The 22,331-nt window shown below is 36.2% G+C and overlaps 1 protein-coding gene across 1 annotated transcript in view; it reads left to right on the top strand.

Annotated features, from left to right (window-relative positions):
* GRIK3 (glutamate ionotropic receptor kainate type subunit 3) overlaps window positions 1–22,331 on the top strand; it is a 934,988-nt gene that overhangs the window by 902,013 nt on the left and 10,644 nt on the right. The window contains exon 14 of the mRNA XM_053707131.1: window positions 17,590–17,812. Within this exon, the coding sequence (XP_053563106.1) occupies window positions 17,590–17,812 (223 nt within the window). The remainder of the gene's footprint in view (window positions 1–17,589; window positions 17,813–22,331) is intronic.

Here is a 22,331-nt window from a genome sequence, read left to right as displayed (position 1 = left end):
TGGTTTGATAAAGTCCATATTAATATATTAGTATAAGTAATGATTACTCTTTATCTATTTTGGATTATGTTTTTAACTCCATTTGCCACCTTTTTGGGCATTAAGCGGTTAACATAGTTGCTGCTTCTGTCTATAAAAGGTTAGGGTTAAGGCATAGACTGTAGTCTATGAGTAAGCGCCTGTAGGGAGCGTGAAACGCATCAGACTGTTTGTCTTCCTCCGGCCATGTCTGTCTGCATCTTTTTATAGATGGTTTAATAAAGTCTACTGATTTTACCTTTAACACGGGTCTGGAGTTATACCTGCCGATTTCCTTTTTTATGGATCAGTTTTGCTCTGGTTATTTCTAACTTGGTAGACACCAGTAGGTAAATTGTGAGGGTTTTATGCACTTGTGGTTGTTTTGGGAGATCTAGATGAAGTAGACATGTTTTGTGACTGAAAGGAATTCTAATGTTAAGTTGATCAAAGATAGCAAGGAGTCATGTCCAGAGATATTTGATCTTAGGACAATACCACCACGTGTGGGAAGGGGTGCCTATCTGATCACATTCTCTCCAACACATGTGGGGGAGTGGTTATCAAAGATCTTATGTAGGATAGAGGGAACTAGGTGCCATCTAACAAGTATTTTATAATATAGTTCCCACAGGGTAGCACAGTGTAGGTGTTTTTTTGGCGAATGTTATCTCCCGGTACTAAGAGTCAGCATCAGCAGTAAAATTCAGGTCTCCCTCCCAAGCACAATACTGTGGGATTTTGTGGCAGCTTTGTGGTTCCAAAAATAGGTTGTAATGATAAGAGAGGGCCCTCTACATCTTTGTGTTTGGGACCATCTTTGCTCCCAAGGCATGGGATCTCTCAGGTTTCTGTTTGGGAATCCCCAAGATCTCAGGAGGGAGCAGAAGCGGAAAGCTTCAAATCTAAGGTTAGGTGCTAATTGGAGATTAAGACATAGTCTGGGGTGTGACATCCATTTCTTATGTTCATAGAAGTCAGAGATATAGCTTTAGTTTTTTGCCATAACATAGTATGTGAGTCAGGGAGGCAGTGGATATAACTTGCTACTGTCTGGGCAGATGAGGGATGAGGGGCAATCGCGTTTGTATGTCTTATCTGATCCCAAAACTGTAGAATATCTAGTATTATAGGGTGATTGATCCCAAGGTCCTTCCTATAGTGTGCGGGTATCCATGGCAGGTCAGTTAGTTTGAGGCCTGTTGGTAGGGATGATCCCTCAACTTTGCACCAGCGCGAAGAGTGATCTGCACTACTCCAACTCATTAAATGGAATAGGCGGGCCGCGTTATAGTAGAGGATTATGTTTGGCGAAGCTAGGCCACCTATAGCGACCGTTCTTTGAATGGTCTGTCTAGAGGCTCTAGGTTTCTTACCTCGCCAAATATAAGTAGTAATGATACCTTGTAGTTTATTAAGGGTCAGTCTAGGTAGGTTAAATGGAATACATTGGAATAAATAGGTCAGTTTGGGAAGGAGGGAGATTTTAATGGCAGCTATCCTTCCTGTCCAAGATACCTCTCTATATTCCCATGACTTGAGAAGTTTTCTAAATTCTGGGAGTATGTCTGAAAAATGTTTTGATATGATCAGTGAGATGTCTGCGCCAATGTGAATCCCTAAAAGTTTGATGGATTGCGCTGACTAATGAAAATTGTATGTTTTCTGTAATTGAGATAGTTCATTAGTGGCAAAGTTAATATAGAGGGCTTCAGTTTTAGTGAGGTTTAATTTGTAGCGACTCAAAATGCTGAAATATGTGAGTAATTTGAAGACTGCAGGAAGAGAAGTGGATGTGGAGGTCAGAAGGAGAGCGATGACATCCGCATAGAGTGAAATTTTATGTTGGGAGTCTTTAACATGGTAGCCAGAGATTTCCGGTTTTAATCTGATAGCCTGTGCAAGGGGCTCTATGGCAAGTGCAAATAAAAGTGGTGAAAGAGGGCAACCCTGTCTGGTTCCGTTCGTTATTTCTTAGGCGTTGGACTGAAAACCTACTCCTCTTATTTTCGCCGAGGGGCAGGAGTACAAGGCCTGAACAGTTAATATAAACTCTTTCGGAAGATGGAAAGCCTTCATGGTCTCCAATAAGTATTATAAAAAGATGATTTTAATGCCTCTTTAAAGGACATCCTAGTGAAGCATTTATCATAAAAGGAACAGTAAACATTTTACATTTTTATATACAATGTTTAGTTAAATTAATGAAACAACTTTCAAACAAAAGGGCATTCTCTGCATTTATGAATATGAAGGAGCAATATGCACTGTACAGTATGTCACTACATTAAATTGGAGTTTTGCTACATTAACACTTTGCACTTGGCATATTAACTTTCTCAGGATTTCAGATTTTGCCACCCATAGAAAACACCATGGTGTCAGGAGAGTCCATTTTGGGCGTTGAATGTATAAATGTTTGTGGGGTTTTATTTTTATTTTTTTAACCAGGCAACAGAACAAAATCGTGTTCATGACTAGTTCATATTTTTACAGAAAAAAAGAAAACTCTGGTTTTATTAAAAAACAACTTTAAAATAGTGATCTAATCAAACATTTAAAATTATGCAATATGTTCATAAATATAATATGGTCAGCAAGATGCTTGATTTGTATTGCCCTCAATTGTTAAGATGTAAAAAAAAGTAGCTAATTGCACTCATAGGGGCCTAGTTATCAAGCCGTCAACCTCAAATACGATGGAATTCCGCAGCGTATTTGTGGCGAGGCTGATTCGCCTTAGTTATCAAAGGCTCGAGACCGGCAAAAGTAGAATTTTGTGACGTAAGCATCGATCCGCCGGACTCAGTCCGACACAGATCGATTCTTACGTCACTCCAGATGTTCCGCACACAAGTGCGGCACATTCTCACTACTTTTGCTAGCTATAAAAAAACTAGCAGGTACGCTCGGCACTTTTACGGCCCAGCGTACCTGGTTTTCAATCCGCCACCCCTGGAGGCGGATCCCATAGGAATCAATTGGAGTCTGACCATAGCGAAAGTACAAGTTCGCTGCTGACAGACATCCCATTGATTTCTATGGGAGCTGTCTACACCTAACACCCTAACATGTACCCCGAGTCTAAACACCACTAATCTGACCCCCCCTACACCGCCGCAACTAAATAAAGTTATTACCCCCTAAACCGCCGCTCCCGGAGCCCACCGCAAGCTACTCTATACATATTAACCCCTAAACCGCCGCTCCCGGAGCCCACCGCAACTATAATAAATGTATTAACCCCTAAACCGCCGCTCCCTGAACCCGCCGCAACCTATATTAAATGTATTAACCCCTATCCTGCCCCCCCTACACCGTCGCCACCTATAATAAATTTATTAACCCCTAATCTGCCCCCCCTACACCGTCGCCACCTATAATAAATTTATTAACCCCTATCCTGCCCCCCACTACGCCGCCGCCACTGTCATAAAATTATTAACCCCTAAACCTAAGTCTAACCCTAACCCTAACGCCCCCCTAACTTAAATATTAATTAAATAAATCTAAATAAATTAACTCTTATTAAGTAAATGAATCCTATTTAAAACTAAATACTTACCTTTAAAATAAACCCTAATATAGCTACAATATAAATAATAATTATATTATAGCTATCTTAGGATTTATATTTATTTTACAGGTAACTTTGTATTTATTTTAGCTAGTTAGAATAGTTATTAAATAGTTATTAACTATTTAATAACTACCTAGCTAAAAGAAATACAAAATTACCTGTAAAATAAATCCTAACTTAAGTTACAATTAAACCTAATACTACACTATCATTAAATTAATTAAATAAACTACCTATTTTTTTTTATTTTTTGTAACTTAGATTTTTTTATTTTTTGTACTTTAGTTAGTTTATGTAATTGTATTTAATTGTAGTTATTTGTAGGTAGTTTATTTAATTAATTTAATGATAGTGTAGTATTAGGTTTAATTGTAACTTAAGTTAGGATTTATTTTACAGGTAATTTTGTATTTCTTTTAGCTAGGTAGTTATTAAATAGTTAATAACTATTTAATAACTATTCTAACTAGCTAAAATAAATACAAAGTTACCTGTAAAATAAATATAAATCCTAAGATAGCTATAATATAATTATTAATTATATTGTAGCTATCTTAGGGTTTATTTTACAGGTAAGTATTTATTTTTAAATAGGAATAATTTATTAAAGTATAGTGTAGTGTTAGGTGTAATTGTAACTTAGGTTAGGATTTATTTCACAGGTACATTTCTCTTTATTTTAGCTAGGTAAGCTATTAAATAGTTAATAACTATTTAATAGTTATTGTACATGGTTAAAATAAATTGAAAGGAACCTGTAAAATAAATATAAATCCTAAGATAGCTAGAATATAATTATTATTTATATTGTAGCTATATTAGGGTTTATTTTAAAGGTAAGTATTTATTTTTAAATAGGATTCATTTAGTTAATAAGAGTTAATTTATTTAGATTTATTTAATTAATATTTAAGTTAGGGGGGCGTTAGGGTTAGGGTTAGACTTAGGTTTAGGGGTTAATCATTTTATTACAGTGGCGGCGGCATAGTGGGGGGCAGGATATGGGTTAATAAATGTATTATAGGTGGCGACGGTGTAGGGGGGGCAGGATAGGGGTTAATAGGTTTAATATAGGTTGCGGCGGGTTCATGGAGCGGCGGTTTAGGGGTTAAACTATTTATTTAGTTGCGGAGAGGTGCGGGATCAGCAGGATAGGGGTTAATAATTTTATTATGGAGGGCGACGGTATAGGGGGGGCAGGATAGGGGTTACTAGGTATACTGTAGGTGGTAGCGGTGTCCGGGAGCGGCGGTTTAGGGGTTAATACATTTATAAGAGTTGCGGCGTGGTCTAGGAGCGGCGGTTTAGGGGTTAGTAACTTTATTGAGTTGCGGGAGGCTCCGGGGGCGCCGGTATAGGGGGTAGAACAGTGTAGTTTAGTGTGAGTGCTTAGTGACAGGCTAGCAATAAAGTTGGGAAAAAGCCGAAGGGCAGCGAGATCGGATGAGTGATAACTGTCACAGTCCGCTGCTCATCGCCCCGCGGCTTTTTGACAGCTTTATTTGATAACTTAGGCGTATTTTTTCAGGTTCGCGGCGGCGAAGGTAGGCGAGCTTAGGCGGGCGTATTGGGCCGGCGAAGCAAGAAAAGTAGACGGCTTGATAACTACCCCCCATATTATCTATTGAGCTTGTAAGTACTATGAAAACAAATATACAAAGAGAAGTAATCAGTAATAATTAGTCTTTATTTCATGATGTTCTTCCCTGTTTTTTCTTATCCTGTAAAGACCAGATAATATTCTGCAATACAGACATTTTTCCTACATTTGCCCAGTTCGAATGTAGGAAAACTAGATGTGTCATATTTATTGTATACAGAACGTGGCAAGTAAACTAGTTTAAACACATTTCTAATAACACTCATAATGAAAACAAGATTAATTAACAAGTTGTGTAAGAAGATTTAAATCCAGACCATTAAATGGTAAAGTAAGAAAGAGGAAAATCTGAGAGAACATTTATATGGAAACAAGCAACTCGAAAGAGTTATCGCTTTTGGCTAAAACAACAAATCTTTTATTACAGTAGTAATTCTAGTATTTATCATTTAAAACTGCGTAATAAATCATATGGCAATGAGAAATATATATTAAAATGTTATAAAAGAAATATTTGAAAGTGAGAGAACCTTTTGAAACCACAGCTGCTGCAATCCTTAGAAAGTTCCTATTAACCAAAGACCATGGGCCACTGTGTGTCCCTACAATTCTTTTTATTTAACTCTCCATTTCCCAAAAGTTAAATGCATTTGTCTTAACCACAGAAATCTTTGCAGCTGGGTCTGCGTGCCACCTCATATCCTTTTTATGCAGCTCCTAGTTACATGACATGACAGAGCTTGTTCATATCTGCTCCTGGCTCATTATTACTGTCTCTTGGAGGATTCAGTGTACATGTTTTTGTCTTCTTGCTGAAGAATTATTCATTTTTAGTTTGTTTACCTAGAAGTATATCAAACCTGTCAACCTTGAAAAATATTTTTAACAGTCATTTGCATATTTGATGCAGTCACAGAAAGTGTCATTACATACAACATTTAAATGCAATATACAAACTAGTACTTTTTCTTTGCTTGAGCTTAGTATAAGATTAGTTTTACTTAAAGGGATACTGAACCCAAATTTTTTTCTTTCATGATTCAGATAGAGCATGCAATTTTAAACAACTTTCTATTTACTCCTATTATCAAATTTACAACTCAAACCCATCTTTGATTCAGCACCTGGGTAGCGATTGATGATTGGTGGCTAAATGTAGCCACCAATCAACAAGCGCTATCAAGGACGCTGAACCAAAAATGGGCTGGTTTGTAAGCTTAAATTCCTGCTTTTTCAAATAAAGATAAAAACAAATGAAGAAAAATTGAAGTACATTAGAAAGTTGCTTAAAAAATGCATGCTCTATCTGAATCATGAAAGAAGAAAAAAATCAGTTTCCCTTTAACTGTATTTCTTGGCTCACCTTAGATAATATTCACCATTAGGAGACCCCTCTGCTGAGGTGGAATGGGCAGAAAATGACTACTACTCCTTTGTTCACTTCCATTCTTAGTTCTGTGCATCACATGGTGGGCAAGACTACGGTCCATCTTGTCTCCATTCAAACCTGTTTTCATCTGGAGGTGATATGGACAGGTCAGTGGTCAGTCATGATCTCAACACTGTTCTGGGGCCTCCTCATGACTATGGAGGTTGAGATGTCTAACTCCATGTTTGAGTGGCATCGTGTGTGGGCATATGCACGTAGAGAGCATAGAGGCCGTATCAGTTTTCGTTTTTCAAAAGTTTATTGTTTGCAAAACTTCTAACATGCTTCAAAATTGTGGGATGTGTCATCAGGCTAAAAAAACATTTTTTTATATATTTATGCCTCAGAATACATTCAAAGTTACCCTTCTTTTTCATTCTACCTACCACTATTTGCTTGAAAATCTACTGAGAATCTGAAACAAGGATGACATATGTTTTTATTATTTAATGAGTGTTCATCTAGGCAATATATATTTTAGGTGGTAAAATTGGGTCTGATAGCTAAAAGGTGGTGATTTTATGTTTTGTCATGAAAATATGAACAAGCCTATGGTATGTAAGGTTACCAGCTGTCCTTTACATCAATACTTAGCACAATGGTAGGTGGGGTTCACACAATGCTCCCCAAGTGCTCTACCTTAGCACCTGTTCTTGATCCTACAATGTATGCTTTTTATTAAAAAGCAATCGTTTGACCACTTTGACTGCCAGTATCATACAAATAAATAATTTTACCTTTTTGGGTGCCAGTGACATATATAAACTTAAGTGAACTGACCTCCTTAACTGTCCCTCACTTCTTTGTGCCTGTTACATTTATCTAACACTCAGAGACTTTAAAAAACTAGACATTTAAGTGCCCAGTATTTTTGTGAAGAATTTACTGAACAGCCTGCCAAAATACTGGACTGTCCAGTTAAACACTGGACACATAACAGCCCTAATGGCATGATAGTTACAGTCTGTACTAGCTATGGGATTGAGAAAGCAGATGCATTACCCAAGAAACATAAGGCATTCTTGAATGTTTTTTTAAATTTCTCCTTACTACTTTTTACTCAATAATAATGTCAAGAATGAACACAAGGTCATTTTTATGTGAGCAAAATAAAGAACAAGTAGGTGCTAACTTTAACTTTGTGTGCTATCTAAGCTAAAAGTAAACTTTTAACATGGGCAAGTTGAAACTAAAACGTTAGCACGCAAGCAAAATTCAGATAATCGCTAACTTCAGGACTTTGGATGTTGCAACCGCATTAACTTTTACCCACAGACTTCAATGGGGCGCGCTGTTAAAAAAAAAAAAAATCGCTAACCCATTACTGCATTAGACCAACAGTGCCAAAGCCGAAGGTAGTTATGAATACTTTACATAGTTTTTTTCACAAACATGAAAATTTTGTTTTTATTTAATTTATTTTTGCAAAAAATAAATAAATATATATATATATATATATATATATATATATATATATATATATATATATATATATATATATATATCAAATATCTATATGAATATATACAGGTATAGATGTATACAGAAAAATAGAAATATATATTTAAAAATAAAAAAAAACAATGAAACACATTAAAGAATATTAAAATTTAATAAAAATTATGTTTTGTGTTTCAAGGTATTTAACTGGAAAGGGCTCAAAAGTGTATGTGTGTGTATATATATATATAGATATAGATATACATGTATATATGTGTATATATGTATATACATATTTACACATATAAACACACATACACATACACTTAGGTCCAAAAATAATTGGACACTGACACAATTTTCATAATTCTGGCTCCGTACACCACCACAATGGATTTGAAATGAAACAACTGAGATGCAATTGAGGTGCAGACTTTTATCTTTAATTAATGGGGTTGAACAAAAATATCATATGAAAAATGTAAGTATTGCAACCATTTTCATACACAGTCCCCTTATTTCTGGAGCTCAAATGTAATTCAACACATTAAAACACACACATAAATAAAATGTTAATTTTTAATACTTTGTCAAGAATTCTTTGCAGGCAATGACTGCTTGTAGTGTGGACTCATGGACATCACCAAACACTGGGTTTCCTCCTTTGTGATGCTTTACTGCAGCTGCCTTCAGTTGTTTTTGTTTGTGGGTCTTTCTACCTTAAGTTTTGTCTTCAGCAAGTGAAATGCATGCTCGATCCGGTTGAGATCAGGTGATTGACTTGGCCAATGCAGAATATTCCACTTATTTGCCTTAAAACAACTACTCTGTTGCTTTTGCAGTATGTTTTGGGTCATTGTCCATCTCTAAAGTGAAGCACTGAATTTGGCTGATTCTGAGCAGACAATATATCCCTTTATAATTCATAATGAATCTGGTTGCTTCTATCTTCTGTCAAATCCTCAATAAATACTAGTGACCTAGTGCCATTTGAAGCCATGAATGCCCATGCCATCACACTTCCTCCACTGTGTTTTACAGATGATGAGTTATGCTTATGGATCATGAGAAGTTCCAAGCCTTTTCCATACTTTTTTCTTCTCATCATACTGCTACAGGTTGATCTTAGTTTCATATGTCCAAAGAATGCTGTTCCAGAACTGGGCTGGCTTTTTAGACATTTTTTGGCAACGTCTAATCTGCCTTTCTATTCTTGAGGCTTATGAATGGTTTGCACCTTGTGGAGAACCCTCTGTATTTGCTCTCGTGAAGTATTGTCTTTATGGTAGACTTGGATAATGATATGCCTACCTCCTGAAGAGTGTTCTTCACTTACTTGAAAATAAGTTGCAAGATTAGCAACAAAGAAAATAGTGCTGTCCCTTCAGAACTTATCTACAGGTAGCCCTCAGTTTATGCCGGGGTTAGGTTCCAGAAGGAATGGTTGTAAATCAAAACCGCTGTAAATTGAAACCCAGTTTATAATGAAAGTCAATGGGAAGTGAGGGAGTTAGGTTCCAGGCCCCTCAAAATTGTCATAAGTAACATCTAATACATTATTTTTAAAGCTTTGAAATGCTAAACAGCATTATAAACCTAATAATATAGATTGTATCATCATCAATCTAAGTTTAATGAACAAAAAAATTTGCTAAACATCACCTAATAAAATAATTACACAACAGACTGTATCATCATCAAACTAAGTTTAATGAACAAAAATATTTTTTACTTGCATTTTTCTGCAAACAGTTCTCTGCATTGTTAGCATGTTAGATAATATTGGGTCTGCACCTATTCTATGCATTTCAATCTGCAGTGATTATTAGGCAGTTAGGCACCCTCACTTCAAGTAGCTGGACAGGAATATAAAAGGGAAGTGGCTGCTAGATCTTGTTGCTTGATAGGTCTGGTCTGCTTTGTGTACACAGATCAATTTCCGTCTGCTAAGCTTATATTATTTTGAGGCAACACAAGTGGACAGCTCCACCTACTGGCTATTTAAATTAGTGCACTGCTTCCCAATGCTTTTCAATAGCAGTCACATGATTGAAAAAAAAGTTTTTATTCTGAAACGGCACAATTTGAACCGGCATAAACCCAGGGCCACCTGTATTGTAAAAGTATTTTATATAACAGTAAATAGCGAAATAGTTACAAAATAACCTTTCATTACTTATATTTTATTAATAGAATCGCTACACATTCACACTTGAACTCTGCAAAGTATGGTCAATATTCAATAAGTTGTGTGGTTATTATCGTTCAATGTGATTCAAAATTATATTAATATTGAGTGACTGGGAATGTGCTGTATAATAGTGCACTTATATGGAAGGCAAAAATTTGATCTAGGAAGGGATGAATCTCACTTGTGCTTCAGTGGGGAGACAATTGGAGTTCCTGCATTAGTGTTGCAATGGTATTAAATTAAGTTTTAGCGTAATGCTTATGCATTGATAACCATTATTTCACTAACACGCTTTACGGAACAGTATAATCAGTCAAACTGACAGTGTATAACAAGCAAACAATGTAAGATCCCTTCTCAACTAATCTTCTTCTATAGCGGGAGCTATCTTAAAGATGACCTTTACCTGTGCCTATTCACAGTCACACATAGAGTAGTCGGTAAGATAATATAGTATCCTTCTCACATAAGCTCCTTCTGTTGCGGGAGCTAATAAAGGTTTACCTTTACCTATACTTACAGTACAGTCACCCATACAGGTTAGAGTATAATACCCATTCAACAGATCAATAAAGATATTGTTAAACAACTGCAGAGCAAGCAGGTTAAAACATGAGAGACGAGTTTTCTAGAACCGGTCCCATAATAGCCACTCCCCAGTTAAAAACGTTGTCATATACTATATCCCTTTTAACCCTTTAAAACACTTTATTAATATGTTTTTAAAAAATGTTTTTATCAGGTGTATACGAATACTGTATGTGTGTAATAGTCCAGTTTAATGTGTTTGTGATGCATTTTGTGCAACTTTTTTTTTAACCCTTAAACTTTACACTAGGGGGTCCCTTTATTAAGCGGCGGATGCTGCTTCGGAGCCCCATCGTTTCAGTTCCGCCTGAAACAGAAGCTAAGAAAGATCAGAATGATTGACGTCCCCTGCTAGAGGCCGATTGGCCGCCACTGAACAGGGGGCGGCATTGCACAAGCATTTCACCAGAAATGCTTGTGCAATGTTAAATACCGACAGCGTATGCTGTCGGCATTTAGCAAGCTTGAGCGGACATTATTCGCTACAGCGAATCATGTCCGCTTGCCTCTTAATAAATCTACTCCATAGTCTTCAGGTGCTCTAATACTTATTTGCTCTTGAACTCAACCGTTTGCTTTTAACTTGTAAAATGTGTGTTAGCAAGGGCACAATATTGCTTATTGCATCCCATGTTAACATTAGCTCGACACTTGTAATCTGGCCCTATGGGGCCCATTTATCAAGCTCTGGATGGAGCTTGAGGGCCTGTGTTTCTGGCAAGAATGCAGGCTCACCAGAAACACCAGTTATGAAGCAGCGCTCTAAAGACTGCTGCTCCATAACCTGTCGGCCTGCTCTGAGCAGGCGGACAGACATCGCCGCAATTCAACCCGATCGAGTACGATCGGGTTGGTTGACACCCCCCTGCTGGTGGCCGATTGGCTGCAAATCTGCAGGGGGTGGCGTTGCACCAGCAGCTCACAAGAACTGCTGGTGCAATGCTGAATACAGAGAGCGTATTGCTCTCTGCATTCAGCGAGGTCTGTCGGACCTGATCCGCACTGTCGAATCAGGTCAGACAGACCTTTGTTAAATAGGCCCTCAGGTGTTTAGCATGTAGAGAATATCAAATTTCACAGTCAGTATTTTATGTCAATACCCTCTTTTTATTAAGAATACCTATTATTAAACTAAATTGTATAATAAGGGGGAAAGCACATTTTTTACTTTGTCATATTTATTGCATCATATTAAGATATAATCAAATACATAGCAAAGTATTAAAAAAAACTGTCTGGCCTCCAGTGGTGGAACAATGTTTTAAAATCCATGGCAGTGAAGTGGTTAACGTACAAGCAACTTAAAGGGATATACAAGTGCAAAAAGAAAATGACCAAATATGTTAGAGCATTTTGTCATTGCATTGTTTGCATATAACTATGGTCTTGATCACAATCTATCAACAATTTGCTCCTGTAAAGGCTTTTGGCTTACCGAATTGGTCACCGAGTTTCTCGAGTAATCACTTTTCTATATTGTGTTGTTTGCTAAAACCCTGCTGCCGTAAATAAGCTTTCAACTGAAAAGCTCCAGAAGAATACTTTTTGTGCGTTAAATATTTGTTTTTAGAATAGTAACTGAGAGGTCTCCTGAAACTTAAACATACAATAGCCCATTCACATCTCTTAAGGTTACAGGATATCTCTATTCATGTACTCCCTTTGTTCACTCTGCAAGGAAAATACTCACTTGCATGTGTGACAGTAACCTATTGTCATCAAAATTAACCCTCAACATTCATAAATCATATGAATGCCATATTTCTTGGCATGATAGGCATACTTCTATAGCCACTTCAGGTCCCTGACATCTACAAATGGTGTGCTTTTAATTGTAATTTTCATATTTGATTGTCACACTCGTACTGTCATGATTGTTACTAACAGTACTGGAGTTATGAGATTGCTCAGTCATAACTTTCATAGGGACCTATTGTAATCAGTTTTGAGCCCCACCACTGCAAAATGCAACTATCATATTGTCAGGATGGGCAGAATGTGTGTCAGTTTTCTATTGCTATATGGTTTTTATTTGTTCTCTGGATATCTTTATTTGAAAAGCAGGAATCTAAGCTTAGGAATCGGACCATTTCTGGTTCCGCACTTGGGTAGTGCTTGCTGATTGGTGGCTAAATGTAGCTACCAATCAGCAAGCGCTATCCAGGGCCTGAACCAAAAATTGTCCGGCTTCTAAGCTTAGATTCCTGCTTTTCAAATAAAGATAGCCAGAGTAAATTAGGAAGTTGCTTAAAATGTAATGCTCTATCTGAATTAAGAAAGAAAAAAATGGTTTTAGTGTTCCTTTAATTTTACAGAAATACTTATCTTATTGACAATGTAATTTCAATTTTAAGAGAAACAGAAGACAAAATTAAATATTCATTATTTAAACCCTGTAGTTTATTAAAAAAAAATTCTATTTGTATTTATTTATTTTTGTTCTCTTGGTAGCCCGTGATTAAAAAGACACCTAGGTAGGCTAAGGATTGTGAACGTCTTGAGCATTATGTAGCAGCAGAATATGAAATGTTAGATGATATTGCAAACACTGCAGCTATATAGTTCTCAAGATAAATGCATGTTCCTGACCCTTCATAGACACACTCTTCAACAAAGGATACCAAAAAAAACAATGTACATTTGATAATAGAAGTACATTAAAGTTTTTTGTTTTATTTTGTGGTCTATATAAACCATAGACATTTAATTTTTACTTTTATATCTCTTTAATTTTCTAATGCTTTTATTAAAAAAAGATATCAGTTTCCTGAAGCAGACCTACAACTTACTCTATAATGTTTAAAAAGTTCAGTGTATCTTCACAACGGTTTATAATCTGTGTACAACATCTTCAACTAATCTCCATTAAATAGGATTAGACATTAGTATAGTTCATTTTTCTTAAGCCAGATGGTCTTCAGATATAAACAGATGAATACTTTCAGGGACTAAATTAACATGAGCTTATTAAAAAAAAATCACGAAATGAAGCCCTCAGGCATTTTTTAAAGGAAATAGAATATCTGCTAGCAAGAATCTGAATTTATATTTATTTATACACCCCAGAAGTCCTATTTTAAATTAGAGACGGCATTGAGTTTACTGCTTACAATATATCCTCCCAAAATAGCCCTGACTTATTCAACATACATCTTTTTATTCATTTAAATTAAAGTTTAGTTAATATCAGATGATTTTGCTCAGTGATTCTCCAGTTATACATTTCCAACATAAAGTTATACATATCCAGTGTAAAGATTATTTAAATATTATTACTTTAAAAGGTTATAAAGCATTTTCTATTAAGTGTGGATCTTTCTTTTGTCCATGGTAAATTAAATCCTCCCAGGACTGTGAACAAATCAACATAAGAAACCTCTTCTACACCCTCCCTTTGTGGTCTCCACATTCCACCAAACCACCAAATACAAGAGGACATATCTCCTTGACTATGTAATTCAGGCAGCCTTAGATAGGTGTACTGATGTAAGGAACGCCATCTATGACACCAGCTTGTCCTATGGCTAGTTCTTTTCCCAGAAGCAGCCTGAGTTTATACGTAATTTTCAGTATATCACCGTGCCTAAAAAGCACAAAAAATACCATGCAAACCCTCTTTGAAGAAGAGTCATGACAACCCAGACGGCTTTGTGTGGGCCTTGTCAGTGAAGTGTAGCCATAGCTCTATAGCAGACATCCCAACCTGCAAAATCTCATTTCAGGGAGGTGGCTTCACCCGCTACTGCGCCGCCACCCCCCCCCCCTCCTAGTTATATAGTGGACACCTTGAAACCCTAAATAAGATAGAGACTTATCATTAAAGTAGCTTCCCACTAAAGGCACATTACAAAAAAGTAGCTTTATTGCACAACCACATATAAAAAAACTATTTTCCAGTGATCGTACGCTTGTTGAATGCTTAAATATTTTAGAATACGAAGTTTATTGCGTGCAGTAAATAAGGTAGTATTTGTGTTTTATTTTATTAGAATCAGTGGGGGCTTTTTGGTTACTGATGCATGCTTTGAGGGTTCTATAATGTCCCAGCAACTAAAGGCATTCCTTAAAGAAACACTTTTCCGGATTTGGGCCACATTGGATCATGGTACTTGTAGTTTCAGGGAGATTGCACTCCATTTGCTGACATCAGGGAGCTGCTATTGGAATCAGAGAGACTCCCTGAACTTCAGGGAGACTTGGGATGTCTGCTATAGGCACATTGAGCAACTAGTCAATGGGGCCTATCTATCCATGTTCAGAAACACCAGTTACACAAATGAAGCAGTGGTCTAAAGACCGCTGTTCCATAACCTGTCCGCTTGCTCTGAGGAGGCGGACAGACATCGCCGCAATTCAACCCGATCGAATACGATCGGGTCGGTTGACACCCCCCTGCTAGCGGCCGCAAATCTGCAGGGGGTGGTGTTGCACCAGCAGTTCACAAGAGCTGCTGGTGCAATGCTGAATGGGGAGAGCGTATTGCTCTCCGTATTCAGCGAGGTCTGTCGGACATGATCCACAATGTCGGATCATGTCCGACAGGCCTTTCATAAATAGGCCCCAATGTCTGGTTTGTCGCCATCACCCTTAGGGAAACATATATTTATATAATTCCTACAATACAATTCTACAGTACATCACTGGCTATGACTATATAACGTTTATTACACTGACATTTAATTTATAAAATGTTAATTTAATTTCTCTTTTACTACCTACTAGCATCAACATTTTGCTACTCATCAACCATAAGTCTTTTTTTATAGCAATTGTAATCATTTTTTCCCAAAATATTACCAGCAGAAGAAATAAATGTCCATATTGGTGTCCATCTATCTGTCAGCTGCAGAAATTGTTAGTTAATTGTTAACTGTAGTATTTTTTTTTTACAGAGTCTAGTCCTGGCTTGATCAGCTTAATCAGTTATTTTCTGACAAACTTATTACTAGTTAGCTCTATAATAGCAGGAACCAACTTAAGCTTACTGGTTAAAGGGGCACTTTAAAGGGACAATGTACCCTACATTTTTCTCCCCTTTAATTTAGACTGTTTACAAATATCTCTTATGCCTTTATATCGGCATTTAAAATAACTACTTTTGCCTGTGGTATCCCTTTTTATAATGAAAATTGTATTGGCTATAGAAAAGCTGTGTAAACAAAGCCAGCAGAAGAAATGTCAGGAATTAAGAGAGATGAGTAATAGAATGTTAATTTTCAATTGTTCTAAGGGCCCGATGAACTAAAGCTCTCTGGGCTGGCAATATTATTAAAGAATGCTGGTGGTAGGATCTAAAGCCACTTCTTACCCTGTAAACAGGGTGTCTCGCTAAGGGGTATATACCAAACAATCCCTCTTTGAAGAAGAGTCATGACAAACCCAGGCGGCTTTGTGAGGGCCTTGTCAGTGAAATGTAGCCATAGCTCTCTAGGCACATTGATTAACTAGTGAATGTCTGGTTTCCCACCATCACCCTTAGGGAGACAAATATATATTTATATAATTAAAAAAAAAAATCCCCCTTTTGTCCCACCCTTTTATTGATGCTCACAGTCACTAGGCTTTGTTAGCCCAGTATCCATCCTCAAAGTACACAAACCTTGAATTCTCTATAGCAAACTTCAAAGCCCTATTGTACATGAAAATACATCCGCTTTGTGACTTATCAGATGCATGTTATGTAAAATTCCACTGATTCTTTTACCAAAAATTTGGAGGCTTATTTTGTACAAGATGCTCTATATCCAGGCCGGCTTATTGGGTATGCTGCTAAGTTATTATTGTCATCTATTACTTATTATCATCATTACTATTATTTTTTTGGAAGAGCTACCAGATTCCATAGGGTTGTGTAATAATTAAAAAGAGAAAAAGAAGGCGCTCCAATGGTATAGTAACTCAGGGTAAAATCCCACAGGTGATAAAAACCCCTTTTGTGCAGAATACTCACAGAGTAGCAGCACTTATCGCAAATTACAAAAAAGTGCAGTCTGGGTCCTTAAGAGCTCCCCAGCTAGCTCATACCAGTCACTGTCAGCTGGGGAGCTCTTGAGGTCCCAGACTGCACTATTTTGTACTTTGCAATAAGTGCTGCTACTCTGTGAGTATTCTGCACAAAAGGGTTTTTTATCACCTGTGGGATTTTACCCTGAGTTACTATACGATTGGCGCGCCTTCTTTTTTGTTTCTAACATCCAGATATCTGGCATTCTCTGAAGAGCTGACCGTGGCAGCTGATCATCCTGGAATTTTCACCTGCTTGACAGTTTGGTATCATTATTCTTATAGTGGGACTGAGTATTCTTTATTTGTTTTTTTCTTTGTGTAATAATTAGCCATGTTATGCTGCATGTTCTTGGTCTACCACGAACTAACTAACTACAGTCATCAGCCTTATAGGATTAGGACCTCTACATGTGATGCATGTGATCTCCAAGGAATGCTCCTAAATGACTCAGGTCACAACTGCTTGAAAACTATTTATATAGCCTATGAAATTGCTTCCTATCAGGTGCAATACAGACTTAAAGTAAATTCAAATGTATTTTACATATATATTGAGCTAATAAAGAATAAACAACACTTATTTTCCCTACCATTTTGTTTATGGTTCTGACATTTCTAGACTAAAAAGGCACAGGGTTTGTATGTTACTTTTATTATTCACTGTGTTTAGAAGCTTTAAAGAAAACATCAAGAGCTGTTTAAACAACTTTGATTTTTTTAATTGGTTTGCTTTATAGAAATCTCGTATTTCAACCTTTGAGAAGATGTGGGCATTCATGAGCAGCAAGCCTTCAGCACTTGTTAAAGATAACGAGGAAGGCATCCGAAGAGTCCTTTCATCTGACTATGCTCTTCTAATGGAATCAACAGCCATTGAATATATAAGCCAGAGAAACTGCAACTTAACACAGATTGGGGGGCTCATAGACTCGAAAGGCTATGGAATTGGTACACCCATGGGTAAGTTAAAAGTAACACTAAAGTCAAAAGGAAACTGCCATGATTTAGACAGAACATGCAATTGACTTCCATTATTATTTGTTCCCAGTCTTCTTTCTGAGGCACCAGACCCTACTGAGCATGTGCAAATATTACCAGTTTATACGTATATGAGTCTGTAATTGGCTGATGGCTGCCATATGTTATACTGGGCATGTAAATTAAGCAATCTTTGACATTTCTCAGAAAAATAATCTACTCAATTTGAAATTCAGAGTAAGCGCTATTGAATTGTCTTTTTATTGTTCATCTGTGGATAATGCAATTCTATTGTACCCCATTGGCTATAACTATATAACTTTTATTACACTGACATTTCATTTATAGCATTTTAATTTAATTTAACTTCTCTTTTACTACCTACTAGCATCAACATTTTGCCACTCACCAATCATAAGTCTTTTTTTATATCAATCGTAATCGCTTTTTCTCCCCAAAATATCACCAGCAGAAGAAATAAATGTCCATATTGATGTCCATTTATGTGTCAGCTGCAAAAATTGTTGGTTAATTGTTATCTGCCGTACTTTGTCACAGATTCTAGTCCTGGCTTAATCAGCTTAATCAGTTATTTTCTGACAAACTTATTACTATTTAGCTTTATAATAGCAGAAAAGATTTGTGTTATCAACTGAAGCTAACTGGGTAAAGGGACACTTTACAGAGGCAGTGTATCCTAATTTTTTTCTCCCCTTTAATATTTTCCTAATGATCAATTTATCTCTTTTGCCTTTATATCGGCATTCGAAATACCTGCATTTGCCTGTGGTATCCCTTTTTATAATGAAAATGTTATTGGCTATAGAAAAGCTGTGTAAACATAGCCAGCAGAAGAAATGTCAGGAGGTAGGAGAGATAAGTAATAAAATGTTAATTTTAATTTCTTCTGCCTAAGGGCTCGATGATCTAAAGCTCTCTGGGCTGGCGATATTATTAAAAAATTCTGGTGGAATGATCTAAAGCCACTTTTTACCCTGAAAACAGGTTGTCTTGCTAAGGGGTATATACTGCCTTTTTCTATGAAAAGGGAAAAATAATATTAGAATTTTAAATATCATACAAAACAATAATTGATTCATTCACACATAAATAAGCAGGGAAAATTGTATTGTTATGGTGCATAACAAATCTTAACAAAATTGTGCACCAAAAATCATATTTTAGTAAAAATGTGTAATTTGCATGTAAATTACACATCAATGAATTGTATTAATTATTCACAGTGTAAATCACAATTTTAGTACACTGGATGTGCAAAAGAAAAGAAGGGAATTTGTTCTTAAAAGTACAAAATACAAGTTTTTTTTTTTAACTTGTAATACCAGCGCAACCTGACTAGTGCAAAAAGCTTAACTCTAGCAGCATTTACGGCCCCTTTTTAAACCCAGAGCACCATAAAAAGTCATTTTGTTGACAGGTGATTGTAGTTTATATGGCAATCATCTGCAACAGGAGTAATAGATTGATAATTTGGAAGTGTTGTATGCTGACTTTAGGAATGAGTTTTCTTTGATGGGGGATATAGGCTCCTTCTCCTCATCATACATTATATAGTGGGTGATTACCATTGGCAATGGCAGTGTATCAGTTCACTCACTAGAAAGAGGGGGATTCCCTCTTTCCAAAACTAGGGTTTCATATATCTCTTTTGTGGCTCTGAAAGTGCCCCCTCCTCCTCATCAAACATTGTTTAAGTGTGTAATTGTTGCAAGTGATCATTATTACCATGGAAATCCTCTGAAAATAAGAGCCCCTAATATAAAAGAGGGTGATTCCCTCTTTCATATAAGGCATCTTATACCTGTCTAGTTAAAGGGACAGTCTACACCAGAATTTTTTATTGTTTTAAAAGATAGATAATCCCTTTATTACCCATTTCCCAGTTTTGCATAACTAACACAGTTATAATAATATACTTTTAACCTCTGTGATTATCTTGTATCTAAGCCTCTGCAAACTGCCCCTTTTTTCAGTTCTTTTGACAGACTTGCAGTCTAGCCAATCAGTGCCTGCTCCCAGATAACTTCTCGTGCATGAGCACAGTGTAGTCTATATGAAATACGTGAACTAACACCCTCTAGTAGTGAAAAACTGTTAAAATGCAATCTGAAAGAGGTGGGCTTCAAGGTCTAAGAAATTAGCATATGGACCTCCTAGGTTAAGCTTTCAACTAAGTATACCAAGAGAAAAAAGCAAAATTGGTGATAAAAGTAAATTGGAAAAGTGTTTAAAATTACATGCTCTATCTGAATCATGAAAGTTTATTTTGGCCTAGACTGTCCCTTTAAGGTAAGGAAGCTGCAGTCTCCTTTCCCAGCTGCACTGGAGATCCCCAGGATTTGATGTGAAATAGTTTTTATTACTGTTATATCAGGAGAGTTAAGAATTTGTAGGTCAGGGATGGCCAACTGGCAGTACAAGGGCCACAAGCGGACCTTGGTACAATTTTTTGGCAGCCCTTCAGAAAAAATAACATATGCCATAATTTTCTGACCCTGGGGAAATGTGTGCTTTTGGGTGACAAAAACTTAAAAGTGCTCTCAAGACGAATAAACTTCAGACTTAGGGGGATAATTATCAAAGTGTCAACTGAAAATATGCTTGAATCCCGCGTTGTATTTGTCGTGAGATTGACCCTCCGTAGTCATCAAAGCGTCAAGATCGTCAAATGTTGAAATGTGTGATGAAATACACACTCCCACGACCTCAATCCGATGCAGATCGATGCTTGCGTAATTATAGATGTTTTGAATTCACATTCGACTCTATTTGACCATGTTCCCAATTTATCAAACATTTCTCAGGTACGCTCACGCCTGTTCCGACGCAGCATACCTAGTTTTCAATCCATCACCCTTGAGACTGTGGATGCCATAGAAATCAATGGGAGTCTGAAAACACAGAAAGCTTATGTTCGATGCTGCAAGAGAATGAAGTATATTACATAATAAAAGTAAATTAGAAACTTTATTAAAATTGTATACCCTTTCTAAATCAAGCAATATTATTATTATATAATATTATTATATAATAATAATATTATTATTATTAGGGATAAAAATGAAAAATACATTACTACTTATGGATTATCGTACAACTTTGTCTCTCATTACAAAGCAAGGGAACCATTATTTCTCCAAAAATTTTTAAATGTTGTGCCCCAAACTTGTTGCACTAATAGATATAGAGATAAAAATGAAATAAATACACAAAGTAATATAGCTAACTTCCTTTTTATTTTTTTGTAAAAATCTATTTGCACCATGTTTACGGCTTTAAGCCATGAAATACAAGTCCTAATTTCCACCAAATTTGATGCAACACTTTTTGCACCAATTATGACGCAAACTCCTAAACAACCCACACACTAGTGAATTTTTCAACCACTTTTGATTGGAATATGCATAATCACATGATTTATGACATCAGCCAACCTGATTCAAATATACATTTTAAACTATCACTAACGAATCAAATTGCTCGATACTTGTGTCATTGATCACTCATCAGAACTTGTATGTGCCATTTGTTACATTGTGTATTATACTTTGAAAGTATGTATATGTGAAATTAGTATTAAAAATAAACATTCCTGCTGACATTAGGACACAAAGTGTAATATTTTAGACAATGATTTTAAAATTCAAATTGATGTTTGATTCATTATAAGCTTAAATTGATAGCTCAAATGGATAGCCCACCTAACATTAAACTGTCATGAATCAGATACATCAGAAATTAAAATCACCTCTTTACTGTCAGCTATTTTCAGTGTATTTCTCCCTTCTTTTGAATTTCTTTTTCAGTAAGAAATGTCATCTTATATGCCAGCCCATTTTATAACACCTGTGTAGGGGTGTTTTTTAAAACTAGATTGCAATCAGGAGGAGTTACACAGGTACAGAGAGAAAACTGGCCCAGCTCTTAAAATATCAATTGATAGCAAATAAATACATATGATACCCTGATTACATGCTATATTTGCAATTATTCCTGTTAAAAAATAATAATACATTTACACTATATACATATAGTGGTATAAATAAACAAAATGTGAAAGTATCATATAACAGATTTTTTTTGTATAACAAATACATATAAAAAAACTTTCTATAATATATTGTTTGTTCAGGTATAAATCTATCTATTTCTTGGACATTAATAGATGAAAACGAAAATATTAGCTTTAGAGAAATGTGCTTGTTCATGGACAGTAATGAAATAGTAGAAATAAAGTTGGGATAAACCCAAATAACCGCAAACTTCGATGACTGTTAGTTAACAACAGTCTGATGCTCATCGCGCCGTACTTGACGCGTGTTTTTGACTTTTTTTTTATAAATAAAGGCATCATATGTGGATCCACATCAGCAATGTCTGGCGAGCGTATTGACGCTGGCGAATGCACCAAGATTGACGCTTTGATAAAAATCGCCAGAGTGTACTCTACAACCTTACCTATATCTTACCCTGTGCCACT

The sequence above is a fragment of the Bombina bombina genome, chromosome 3 (assembly GCF_027579735.1).
Source record: "Bombina bombina isolate aBomBom1 chromosome 3, aBomBom1.pri, whole genome shotgun sequence".
Taxonomy (NCBI): domain Eukaryota; kingdom Metazoa; phylum Chordata; class Amphibia; order Anura; family Bombinatoridae; genus Bombina; species Bombina bombina.
This window is presented reverse-complemented; position numbering and strand designations above follow the sequence as displayed.